Source organism: Ambystoma mexicanum, chromosome 7p, assembly GCF_040938575.1.
Source record: "Ambystoma mexicanum isolate Mex_15411 chromosome 7p, UKY_AmexF1_1, whole genome shotgun sequence".
Lineage (NCBI taxonomy): Eukaryota > Metazoa > Chordata > Amphibia > Caudata > Ambystomatidae > Ambystoma > Ambystoma mexicanum.
The window spans coordinates 631,929,088-631,942,707 of NC_090939.1; the positions used below are offsets into that span (position 1 = coordinate 631,929,088).

The 13,620-nt window shown below is 48.8% G+C and overlaps 1 protein-coding gene across 2 annotated transcripts in view; it reads left to right on the top strand.

Annotated features, from left to right (window-relative positions):
* Positions 1-876: 876 nt before the first annotated feature.
* LOC138526210 (pyrimidine-specific ribonucleoside hydrolase RihA-like) overlaps positions 877-13,620 on the top strand; it is a 517,957-nt gene continuing 505,213 nt past the window's right edge. For both annotated transcript variants that reach the window (XM_069636677.1, XM_069636678.1), the window contains exon 1: positions 877-975. In XM_069636677.1, the coding sequence (XP_069492778.1) occupies positions 888-975 (88 nt within the window). In that variant the 5' untranslated portion in view covers positions 877-887. The remainder of the gene's footprint in view (positions 976-13,620) is intronic.

Sequence of the window (13,620 nt, forward strand, 5' to 3'; positions counted from 1 at the left end):
CCTCGTGAATATCCCTGAGACCTCCACCCCTTCCCCGTGAGTGTCTCTCTTCCCCCACTCACCCCCTGCTCACCTTTTAGTGCCCTGTGCCCTCCCCTTCTCCTCCCCCTCCCTCATCCTACCCTCCCTTCCTTCCTTCCCTCCCCCTGTCCTGTGAAAGATCTGCACTACCTCAATTGCCCAGGCATAGTAATAGTAGCTGCCTGCCTTTTTCAGCCAGCCTGCCCTCTCCTGCCCCACCAACCTTTTCATTTTATCTTAGCACTCTTATCATTTGTCCTTCGACCTCTGTTAACAGCTTGTCTGTCTCCCCTCTTCCCCCCTGTCTTCTCCTCCCACTACCTCCCCAGCACTACCTTGATTAGTCACTGACCTTTTTGTTCTGTGCCTCTCCTTATCCCTTCTTTCCACTCCCCCACACCTCCCCTCCTCCCCCTCAGCTTGTCATTCATGTACTGCAACAATTGTTGTCAGGCATAGTAATGTTACTGCTGGTCTTGTGTCCTTTTTCCCTTCCCCTCCTCTCCCTTATTTTCCATGCACTTGTACAATCTGTTTTGATATGATCCGATTTTTCATATTCTGATGTTTCAAGGACCTCTAAGAATGTAAGTGTATTTCTCACATGTTCCCTACCTCCTTGAAGCGCTTTGAAACATATTGTGTATAGGCGCTAGAGAAATAAACAATCAATCTAACAACATGCGTGTGATGTGTACGAAATACACTGGGCAGATTTAATTGATCGTATACCACTTGGGAATAATGGTTGAATATTCGGTTGCCATAGGACCCGCGGGAAAAGAAGCACACACTTTCTACTTGCATTCTTCCCCTTGCTTGGATCCGCGTTGAAAGCGCGGTTAAGGGGCGGGTGGGAGGCGCCAATGCTGACATTCTCGACGTTCTCAAATCCGCTCTCTCTTCAGACACTTAAGCCCCGAGAAGCAGCCGCGGACGATATCGCAGTGAGAGGTGAGAATTCCGCGCATGACTGTATACGGTTTGATCTGGGTCATCAGAAGTTAATCGGCGGAGCGCTGAACTTTTAGTTAATCGGCAAGACGCCGGAAACATTGTACGCCACTGTTGGGAGAACATACTCCAATTCCGGGGCCTAGTTTATAGTGAGCAGATTAGAGTTCTGCGTAAGAACTAGCGAGCTGTTGTGGTTTACAGATCGGAGACGGCGCGCTGGCAGTGCTTTATCAGATAAGAAATCGCTGTCGCTGGGCTCTGGGTTGGGGGGCGTGACTAAATTCTAAATGGCGTGGCCTAAAGGAGGGCATAAGCAAACCACAAAAAGACATCACAAGGCCTCCCCGCAGACGTACTTTGACCCCCAGAGCAGTGCTTTTATCGGATACGAAATCGCGGGGCGTGACTAAATTATAATGGGCGTTGCCTAAAGGTGGACTTCAGCAAACCACAAACATAGATCATCAGACCGCCCTGCAAACGTACTTTGGCTGCCCAGCATGGTCTCAGGTGTCTTGTTTTCATCAAGCCTGCATACAGTAAACAAAACTCCCTCTGGTTACGTACCTAAATAAGCTGCAGTGTGTAAATGACCCAGGGCCTAATTGCTCTTCTTAAGTGCTTTTTTTGGCTTTTAGCGTCCCTGCTGTCTACCTGTTCAGTGATAATCTCTATAACTATTGAGGGGCTAATTTTTTTATTTTGTATTTATTGTGATTCAGTTCATTTAGAACTTAACACAACCCATTATTTGCCCCGCGCTAGACATTCATTGTGGACATGGCGCTCACCACAGTCTATGCCGCCCTGATCCAGTCTTCAACTATGTTGCCTTAATTGTATCACCCTGCGTGTGGTGTCGTCACTCTCCCTCATCACGTGACAAGGGACACGGGAAGGGGAGGGGCGGGCAAGTGAAGGGAACATCAGTTCCAGTTTACTGTTAAGAGAGTAAAGACCTGTTGAACCCCATCTCCTGCCTCCGCCTCTTATGTGTGTGAATGAGAGCGTTGTTGGCCGCACCAGAGATAGCCGGGTCCACGAGAACTCTACACTGGCGGCGAGGCGTGTTCAGAACCATCACGCTTCCTTTCCTCTGTGCACCCCGCGCTCTTGGCTGTGTGAGAAGACGCCACTTGAGCTGCGTGTTGCACTACGAAGAACTTCCCTAGCGCTGGTGAGAGGAAAGGCGGGTGGGAGCTCGTAAACTCTCCGCCAGCTGGCCTCGCACCGCACACCATCACCAGGGGCCTCCGGGCGGTCAGAGAGACATCTCCCGCCAAGGGCAACGGCCCACCTTACCCATCTTAGAGCCGATTGGGGCGCAAGGGCTCCTCACTGCTCCCAACAGGCCGCGAAACATCAGAATCATTCTCCCGCCATCGTGATACACAGCCGGCAGCCCGACACGCCCCAAATCGCAGAGGAGCAGAAAGATCAAGGGGCAGCCTGGACTGCACAAGAATCAAACAAGCGCACTTACTGTTTGTGTATGTGGCACAGGAGCCGCACGAAAGCCAAATATCAAGCATTCCCATGAGCAGAGCCTGCTCCAGCCACCAGTGGGCCAAAGTGTGCACAGCAAAGACGTCTCAGATCATCTTATTGCGAATAAGGTCAGTTTGGGGAGAAAGGGGCAAGCAAATATCACCCACATCATTCTAACAAAATGTTGGAAAATGAATCATTGACCGTGCCAATGACACCGGCTCGAACACTTCCACCTAGGATGTCTGATAGCCTATTAACCCAACTGCCCACTAACTTTGACCTCAGCGACACCAGCACCGTAGGCCTACGGTGGAAAAGGTGGCTTAGAGATTTCGAGGTGTGTCTCAAAGCAGTTGGCCCGATTGATGACGAGAAAAAGCACAGTCTACTAACATTCTCAATAGGCTCAAATGTAAGAGGCTGTCATGACCACTGCTTCCAAGGAGTCAGGACCAACCCAACACCCTTGGAAGCAGGCTCATAACATATACCATCGGCGCCAGCCAGTCCCAATGGGGACCTTTTGGACCCTGTCCTGGCACCGGTGGTGCCAGGCTCATAAAATGGACCAGTCCCGGCACAGGAAGCGCCGGGCTCATAACAAGTGTGAAAGTGCTTGGGTGGACCTACCTGCAGCAGACCATGCTGCTTACTTACCAGCAGAATGATGTTTCATTCTCTTCTGGCAGGTACTACTTTTTCTTCTGGGTGGGGCAGGCACCACTCCCTGGATCATTGATGCTGGAACCCTTCTGGAAGCAGGAACTCTTTTTTTCCTGGGCGAGGCTGTGGAAGGAGACACCTAAGCACTCCTGTGGGCTATTTAAACCACACCCGATTGGTGCAACGTGCTTCGCGTTATTCTGCATCTGCAGCAGGACGCTCACCGTGTCAGCTCCAGGGAATCTTCAGCTCCGCATCCTGTAAATAAGAAAATTACCTGCTGGAACCAATCTGCAGTCTTCAGCAACTCCTGCAAAAACAAAAGGCACAGGTTAGGCAAAAGCAAGGTTGGCGCTTCAACTTACCCGATCCATCGGCAGCATCCAAGGCGTTTTTTCTGCATTTCTCGTCCGGCATCGGGCCTGCAAATACAAAGAACATTGGTTACTAACGCTTAGTTGCAAAACGACTTACCTGCGTTACGCTCGCCCAAACTCTGCTCGCGCCGCATTCCATCACCTGTAAAGACAAAAAGAGACATTAAGGTGCATTCTACAGCCCTAGAGCAGCCTTTCTTCTTACGTGCCATCCTATTCTCCATCTTCTTGCTTCGTTCATTGCCACGAACTGGGAGGGCATCTTCTTTGGCACCGGCAGCAACTGAAAAGGAAAAAGACATAGACATTAAAAGAGAGCAATCTAAAAAGAACTTTAATACTTACAAGTCACGCTCGTGCAGCAAACGGCGGCATCGCTCTCAAATCACCCTCTGCAATCAAGAGGCTGAACTCGAATCCAGTGAAGTAACTGGACCCAGCGCCCCTGCACAAGACGCAGGATGGAGAGCCCGGCATTCACCTATTTAAGGTGAGCGCGACTACAACCCAGTACCACGGGGAGAGAGGGAGAGAGGGGCTTGGAACTTCTCCCAACATTCCAGCCACTAATACCTAGATTTTCTACTTGCAGACACCTCACCCTTCGGGTCAAATTTTCAGTGAAGAAGGGGCCTAATCCGGGAGCCAAACGAATCCTACGCCTAACGCTGAAGACGGTTTCACCGCCCAGTCAAGACCCGCGCCTCCGAGGGAATCAGGTGAGCGTTACAGAACGCGAAGCCTTACCACATATTTCCCGCCCAGGCGCAATGGAAACTTCAGACACAGACCAATTGGCCCAGTTACTTGGGGAGTTGAGGGCAGAAGTACACGCAGCACGCCAGGAAACGAATGCCTTAAGGAGGGAGTTAGTGGTCTCTAAGGAACGAACAGACGACTTGGCTAGACAATTACTGCAAGCCCAAGCGGGACAAACTCCTCTGCCTACTCCTAGTGGGAGTCATGCTCCAACGACTTCTACCAATCCGGTGCACATTAACCTACCAGGAAATGTACCTTTGGCTCCGCCCGAGCGCTTTTCAGGTGATCCAAAAAGATTTGCTGTGTTCATCAATGAGTGTCGCTTGCATTTTTTATGCAGACCCGCCGCTTTCCCAACGGACCAGGCTAAGGTGGCCTTCGTGCTCTCATATCTTAGTGGCAGCGCCGCAGATTGGTCTATTCCTTTAGTGACTCGAGATGACCCTGTTCTTCATAACTTCCAGGATTTCCAAGCTAGTATGGAAAAATTGTTTGCAAGACACTCGCAGGGACAGGCCCTGGACAATGAACTTCTTTCACTACGACAGGGCAATCAAGATCTTCTGGCCTACATTGCATCGTTCAACAGATTAGTGGTTGAAACCGGATGGCCTGAGGACAAGAGAATCACCCTTTTCTATAGAGGACTGCGTGGAGAACTTAAAGACGTTCTGGCTCAGGTGGTGAATCCTCCACAAGATTGTTCCGAATACATCGACCTGGTGGTTCAATTGAATCATAGAATACAGAATCGGAAGGCCGATCGTTCCAGATTTGAAACTCGAGTTTTTTCTAGACCACAGAGTTCAGCTAAAGGAAATGATACCGTGGAACCTATGCAGATTGGGGTTGTGAAAGGACCTCTAACCCAAAAGGAAAGGGAAAGAAGAAGACAATTGCAATTGTGCCTTTATTGCGGAAACTCGGGACACTTTCTTCGAGATTGCCCAGTGAAACCAAGGAAGAAGATAGTAGGAGCTTCTGAAAAAGGTGCCGAAGGTTCTGAGTCGGAAAACGACCTCGCCCGACAAGTGTAGAGGTCCGCTTGCCGAGCGTTAAAACCAGTTCTTTGACCTCGCATTTCATCATGCCCATGGTCCTCGTGAGTCCAGAACAACCTAATCGTATGCATGCCCTTAAAGCATACATTGATAGTGGCGCAATCGGCAATTACGTGGACTGTGAATTGGCCGCCAGGATGAATCTATCTCTTTGTCCTAAGACGGTGAAAGACGTCATCACCACCGTGGATGGTACGGAAATAGCTTCCGGACCAGTAACTCACACCACCATGGAAGTGACATTGATAAGCCAAGATGGACATCAAGAGAAGATCGTGTTTGACGTGATCAAGGCTCCGCAGTTTCAAGTTATCCTGGGAATCCCTTGGTTGGAGAAGCACAATCCTCAAATTGATTGGCGAGCAAAGACAATCCGGTTTCCAGAATGCGCTCCTACCTGTTATCCTCAGCCCCTTACTAAGCTGGCAGCAACTACTTTTGAGAACCCTCAACTGCCTCCAGAATACCGGGAATTTCAAGATGTCTTTCAGAAAGATCAAGCTAATTCTCTGCCTCCTCACAGATCCTACGACTGCCAGATAGACTTGATTCCGGGATCCACTCCTCCGTGCAGTCGAATTTATGCCCTCACAGAATCTGAAAATCTTCACCTGAGGCAGTATTTGGACCAGTACCTGGCTAATGGATTTACCCGTCCTTCGAAGTCCCCAGCCTCCTCAGCTCTGTTCTTCGTTCCAAAAAAAGAGGGAGACCTAAGAACATGTATAGATTATCGTGCCCTAAACCAGATTACGATTAAGAACAGGTATCCGTTACCATTGATCCCTGAACTTCTTGACCAAGTTAAAAGTGCCTGTATCTACACAAAGCTGGACCTCAGAGGAGCTTACCATTTGGTGCGAATAAAAGAGGGCGATGAATGGAAGACGGCCTTTCGTACTAAATATGGACTGTTCGAGTATCAAGTAATGCCCTTTGGATTATGCAACGCACCGGCTGCCTTTCAGTATTTTATGAATGACGTCCTCAGAGAGCTCATTGACGTGTGTGTAGTTGTCTATATAGATGACATTCTGGTCTACTCGTCCTCTGAGGCGGAACATCGAAAACATGTCACAGCAGTACTGGAGAGGCTCCGTAAACACAGACTTTTTGCAAAGCTGGAGAAATGCGTTTTTCATGTCACCGAGGTCGAATTTTTAGGATTTATTTTGTCACCTAATGGAGTCCACATGGACTCAAGGAAAGTGGACGCTATCATTAAGTGGCCCTCACCAACGTCTGTGAAAGGTGTTCAAAGCATGTTGGGCTTCGCCAACTTTTATCGTAGGTTCATTCCAGATTTCTCTCGAGTAGTCCAACCCATTACAGCCCTCCTTAGAAAAAATAAACGTTTCGAGTGGTCGACAGAGGCTGAACAAGCCTTTCAAGAACTAAAAACAAAATTCACCTCGGCTCCGGTTTTAAAACATCCTCGTCCGGAACTCCCCTATATCGTTGAGACCGATGCTTCCAGTCTCGCAATGGGAGCAGTGCTTTCGCAAAGGGACCCAGAGACAAACCAGTTACACCCAGTGGCATTTTGGTCCCGCAAATTTTCGGCTCCCGAAATCAACTATACCATTACAGATAAGGAACTTTTGGCTATTAAGTCCGCCTTTAAAGCCTGGCGGCATTATCTCCTGGGAGCCCGACACACAGTCACCGTCATTACGGATCATCGTAATTTACAGTACCTTAAATCAGCCAAAGCTCAATCCTCTAGACAACTTCGCTGGGCACTATTTTTCGCCGAATTCGACTTTGTGATAACCTACCGACCTGGCAACAAGAATGGTAAAGCTGATGCCCTCTCCCGAATTGGAGTAGATGAACTCACAACCAATCCTGAACCCGTGCCCATAATTCCGGAACAGAGAATCCTGGGTTTGGTTAATGCACAATCCATTGAAGACATTGAAGTTACAGTTAAAAAACTTCTGACTCCAGCAGAGGTGCAAGACTGGCAACTCAAGGGAAAAGACTTCACTACGGGTAAGAACTTACTATACTTTCGAGGAAGGTTATATCTATCTTGTACCGATTTACAAAAACAGGTGATCTCATGTTACCATGACTCCTTAATGGAAGGACATCCAGGTATTGCCAAAACATCAGAAAAGATAAAAAGACATTTTTGGTGGCCGTCTTGGAGAAAGGACATTAAGGATTTCATAAATTCCTGTGGTGTGTGCGCCCAAAGCAAAAGCCAGAAGGAGAAACCAGCAGGCCTCTTACAACCCTTAGACATTCCTCCACACCCGTGGCATACTCTCTCCATGGACTTCATCAGGGATTTACCACCATGCTCCGGATTTAATACAATTTTAGTAATTGTGGACCTATTCTCGAAAATGGCTCATTTTATCCCATTGAAAGGGTTACCCACAGCTTCAATTCTGGCCCGAGAGTTCCTCGAAAACATTGTTCGGTTGCACGGCTTTCCTTCAGTTTTAATCTCAGACAGAGGAAGTCAATTTATTTCCCACTTCTGGCGGAGTTGTTGTCGCCTAGCCCAAATTGATGTAAGGCTTTCAACCAGCCATCATCCCCAGACCGACGGGCAGACCGAGAGGACCAACCAAACCCTGGAACAATATTTGCGCTGCATGTTACAACAATCGGAGAGTACTTGGAAAGACATTCTCTGGATTGCGGAGTACGCTTATAATAATTCAGTCCATGCCGGAACCGGAAAGACTCCTTTTTTTCTTTTATATGGAAGCCACCCCCGCACCTCAAATCTTTATCCACCTCAGACTCTTGGGACCCCAGCTGTAGATCATCTGCATTCTACAATCACTCAAGCCTTTAAAGAGGCCACGTCTCACCTTAAGCGAGCCAAGGAACAATACAAGAAGTGTGCAGACCTACGTCGAAAGGAGGCCCCTCAATATCTTGTGGGAGATCAAGTCTGGCTATCAACCAAACATTTACCTCTCAAAGGACCGCGTACTTTCAATCCACGATACCTGGGGCCTTACCCAATCACTGCCATAATAAATCCAGTGGCAGTTAAATTGGGTCTACCTGCCCATATGAAAATACATCCAGTTTTCCACGTTTCTCTACTGAAGCCCATGCAACCTGGAACCCGTTTGACGAAATCTCCAGACCCTATTCTTGTGGACGGAGAACTGGAATTCGAAATACAAGACATCCTAGACTCCAAGATTTCCAAATCAAAACTATACTATCTGATTGACTGGAAAGGTTATGGCCCTCAGGAAAGATCTTGGGAACCGTCGGAACATGTTCATGCACCCCGTCTGGTTAAGAAGTTTCATCGAACTTTTCCTGATAAACCGAAACCCCCGGGGAAGACGAATTTGGGAGGGGCCTTAAGGGGGGGTGCTGTCATGACCACTGCTTCCAAGGAGTCAGGACCAACCCAACACCCTTGGAAGCAGGCTCATAACATATACCATCGGCGCCAGCCAGTCCCAATGGGGACCTTTTGGACCCTGTCCTGGCACCGGTGGTGCCAGGCTCATAAAATGGACCAGTCCCGGCACAGGAAGCGCCGGGCTCATAACAAGTGTGAAAGTGCTTGGGTGGACCTACCTGCAGCAGACCATGCTGCTTACTTACCAGCAGAATGATGTTTCATTCTCTTCTGGCAGGGACTACTTTTTCTTCTGGGTGGTGCGGGCACCACTCCCTGGATCATTGATGCTGGAACCCTTCTGGAAGCAGGAACTCTTTTTTTCCTGGGCGAGGCTGTGGAAGGAGACACCTAAGCACTCCTGTGGGCTATTTAAACCACACCCGATTGGTGCAACGTGCTTCGCGTTATTCTGCATCTGCAGCAGGACGCTCACCGTGTCAGCTCCAGGGAATCTTCAGCTCCGCATCCTGTGAATAAGAAAATTACCTGCTGGAACCAATCTGCAGTCTTCAGCAACTCCTGCAAAAACAAAAGGCACAGGTTAGGCAAAAGCAAGGTTGGCGCTTCAACTTACCCGATCCATCGGCAGCATCCAAGGCGTTTTTTCTGCATTTCTCGTCCGGCATCGGGCCTGCAAATACAAAGAACATTGGTTACTAACGCTTAGTTGCAAAACGACTTACCTGCGTTACGCTCGCCCCAACTCTGCTCGCGCCGCATTCCATCACCTGTAAAGACAAAAAGAGACATTAAGGTGCATTCTACAGCCCTAGAGCAGCCTTTCTTCTTACATGCCATCCTATTCTCCATCTTCTTGCTTCGTTCATTGCCACGAACTGGGAGGGCATCTTCTTTGGCACCGGCAGCAACTGAAAAGGAAAAAGACATAGACATTAAAAGAGAGCAATCTAAAAAGAACTTTAATACTTACAAGTCACGCTCGTGCAGCAAACGGCGGCATCGCTCTCAAATCACCCTCTGCAATCAAGAGGCTGAACTCGAATCCAGTGAAGTAACTGGACCCAGCGCCCCTGCACAAGACGCAGGATGGAGAGCCCGGCATTCACCTATTTAAGGTGAGCGCGACTACAACCCAGTACCACGGGGAGAGAGGGAGAGAGGGGCTTGGAACTTCTCCCAACCTTCCAGCCACTAATACCTAGATTTTCTACTTGCAGACACCTCACCCTTCGGGTCAAATTTTCAGTGAAGAAGGGGCCTAATCCGGGAGCCAAACAAATCCTACGCCTAACGCTGAAGACGGTTTCACCGCCCAGTCAAGACCCGCGCCTCAGAGGGAATCAGGTGAGCGTTACAGAGACATTGTAGATGAACTCCCTGCAAGTGTCACCGACACCTACACTAACTTGAAGACGACACTCGCAGACTATTTCATGCCACACACAAATGTGGACTACGAGAAACACATCTTCCATACCACCAAGCAAACCAAAGGTGAGACCATAGACGCTTTTATGATGCGTTTGAGACTCAAAATGAAGCATTGCGACTTCAACAATTACTCCAATGAAGAGGCATTATGATCGCAAATCATAGTAGGATGTGAGAGTGCAGACTTTAGAAAACAACTACTACAAAAACCACGAAATGGGGAAGAAATTTTGCGCCTAGCCCGCTCGGATGCCACAATAGCATCACAGGTGGAAGGACTGGACGACATCAAAATCACCCATGGAAAGCATGAGTGTGTCATCAAGCTAGATGGTGCAGCTAAAGGGAATGCTGATCTGTTCTGTTATAGATGTGGCTACGAGTACCCACATGAAGGACAGTGAACAGCCATGGGTCAACAGTGCTCCGCGTGTGGGGGAGAGAACCACTACAGAGTAGTGTGCCTCATATACCGCAGCAAGATGCGAGGCAAAGGAAGGAGTGGGAGACCCACACAAGACAGGGACCAAAGGCCACAAAGTCCGCCCTGGACGATCAACCAGTCGTACGAAGCCACTCATCGCAGGCACAGAGAAGACAAGCCGGACAAAAGGAGGGAGCGAACCTCTGGTGACTGGAGAGACCCCAAACCTCCCACAGCAAGGCCAAGGAGAAGACCCCGGAGAAATGTCAGATATCTGGTTGAACACTCGCAGTCGGACAGTGCCTCCTGTGAGTACTCAGAGGAAAACGCACGAAGAAGCGAGAAACCGAAGGAGGAACCAAAAAGGAAAGGATACTTGTATGCTCTAGGCAACCTGACAGCAAAAGAGCACAGTCCAAATCTAATCATACAAATAAATGGGACGGTGGCAGAATTTCTGGTGGACACGGGAGCCACCGTGAACGTAATCAGCGAGGAGGTATACAACATACCACACGCACCACGGCTTACAACCCGCTAAAGCACTGATCTTTCCCTACGACTCAAAGACACATCTACCATGCAGAGGCTTTTTCACAGCATCATGCAGCTACAAAGGGCAAGCCAAAGATATCCCCATGCATGTCCTGGTAGCTGCCACTGAAAGTGGATGTATTCTAAGTTACAAAGCCGCCATTGAAATGGGCCTCATTCACGTCCTCTATAGAATCATGGTGCACAAATACCTGGACCCCATCGCAAACATCGATCAGGTATTTCCAGCATTGTTCAGAGGTCTGGGGAAATTGAAGGGCCGTGAAATCGAGCTTCACATCAACACTAAGGTCACCCCATTAGCGCAACACTATAGGGGAATCCCCATAAACACAGAGGCAAGTGGAGGAAGAATTGACAAAGCTGCTAGAAGCAGACATCATCGAACCAGCGGAAGGTCCCACACTGTGGATGTTCCCCATAGTACAGGTACCCAAGAAAGACTTGACGGACATTCGCATATGCGTGGCCATGCGGAGGACAAATGAGGCCATCCTGAGAACGGCAGCAGGCTCTGCGCATCACCGACATGGTGCACCTCCTCAACGGGGCCACCATCTTCTCCAAACTGGACCTCAACAAGGGGTACCATCAACTGGAACTCAACAAGGCTTCTCGATATATATCACCACACTCGACACTCACCTGGGCTTATATAGGTATAAGCGCCTTAGTTTCGGGGTCTCGTCAGCGGCAGGGATTTTTCAATCAGAGATCCATAATGTCATCAAACACATACCCAACTGTATAAACTACAGCAATGACATTCTGGTATTCGGACAAACCAAAGAGCAGCACGACAACACACTCGTGAGGGTATGCATGGCACTTGAGGAGGCACAACTCACCTTAAACAAAGAAAAGTGTGAGTTTAGGAAACGGGCACTCTGTTTCTTCGGCCACATCTTTTCTGCAAAAGGAATGACGCCGGATCCACAAAAAGTCAGTGCCCTCACAGACGCGGAACGGCCAAGCTCCATCACAGATCTGAGATCATTCTTAGGACTGGCTAGTTATTGTACTCATTACATAAATGATTTTGCGTCTGTCTGTGAACCCCTCAGGGCACTCGCCAAACAAAACACAGCGTTCAAGTGGTCCGAAAAATGCCAACAAGCATTTCAACGGATAAAACATTGCATCTGACGCCAAGAATATGGCCTATTTTGACCCGAAGAGAGCCACTGAACTAGTAGTAGACGCAAGCCCAGTGGGACTTGGAGCCATCTTGACCCAACTCGACAAAAAAGACAGCCAGTCCAAGCACATTGTATCTTACGCCAGCCAGGGCCTATCCAAAACCGAACAGGCATACTCGCAGGCCGAGAAAGAAGGGCTAGCTGTGGTATGGGCCTGTGAACATTTTCATTTATTTCTTTATGGAAAACCGTTTACAATCATTACAGACCACCAGGCTTTGTTATTTATATATGGAAATCCCCAATCCAAAATGCCACCACGAATTGCAAGATGGGCCTGGAGGCTACAAGACTATCACTTCAACATAATACACAGACCGGGGAAAGAGCACAACCCAGTGGACTTCCTATCATGGCATCCATGCAAGGAAGAGCCCTCAGATCCATCCATCACGGACCAATGCATCAGATACGTGATACGCGAAAACACACCAAAAGGTCTTGACCCGCTTCAAATAGCCCAAGAAACGAACGTCGACCAAGGGTTGCTGATCATATTGAGATGCCTGGAGACGGGGCACTGGAAACAAGCCCGGCAGTTGAAGGAGAGCACAGAGGAAAGTACCAAACAAGACCTTACCTGTCTCCTGACTGTAAAGGACGAGCTTGCAAAATCCGAAGAAGGCCTGCTGCTTAAAGGCACCAAACTAGTGATGCGCGTAGCCTAAGACATGAGGTCCTAGAACTAGCACACAAGGGCTACTGAGGCATAGTGTCCACAAAAAGGATGCTGAGACAAAAGTTATGGTTTCCTTATCTCGACGCCCAAGTAGAGGAACTACGCAAGAACTTCCCCACATGCGCAGTCATAAACCTGCACACCAGACCAGAACTTCTGTGCATGACCACATTACCAGAGGGAGCCTGGGAGGAAATCGCAGTGGACTTTTTCGGGCCACTCGAAGGGGTTGAGCACATACCCGTAGTGGTCGATGAATATTCTCGATTCCCAGACATACAAATTGTGCCTTCCACATCTGCCTCCCATACCATTTCTGCGCTCGATAGAATGTTCGCCACCAATGGCATCCCCAAAGTAGTCAAGTCGCATAATGGACCCCCGTTCACAGGGCAGGACTTCAGGACATTCTCTGAATACATGAGATTCCATCACAGGAAGATAACGCCCTTGTGGCCCCAGGCAAACGGGACCGTAGAGCAGTTCATGAGCAACATCAAGCAAACAACACAAATTGCCCGGCTAATGGGTGAGCCCGTAGAGAAGATGTTATGTCAATTATTGCAAGATTACAGGAACACGCCACATAGCACCACCGGGAAAACACCCTCCAAAGTGATGTTTGGAAGACATAAGGACCAGGATTCCACA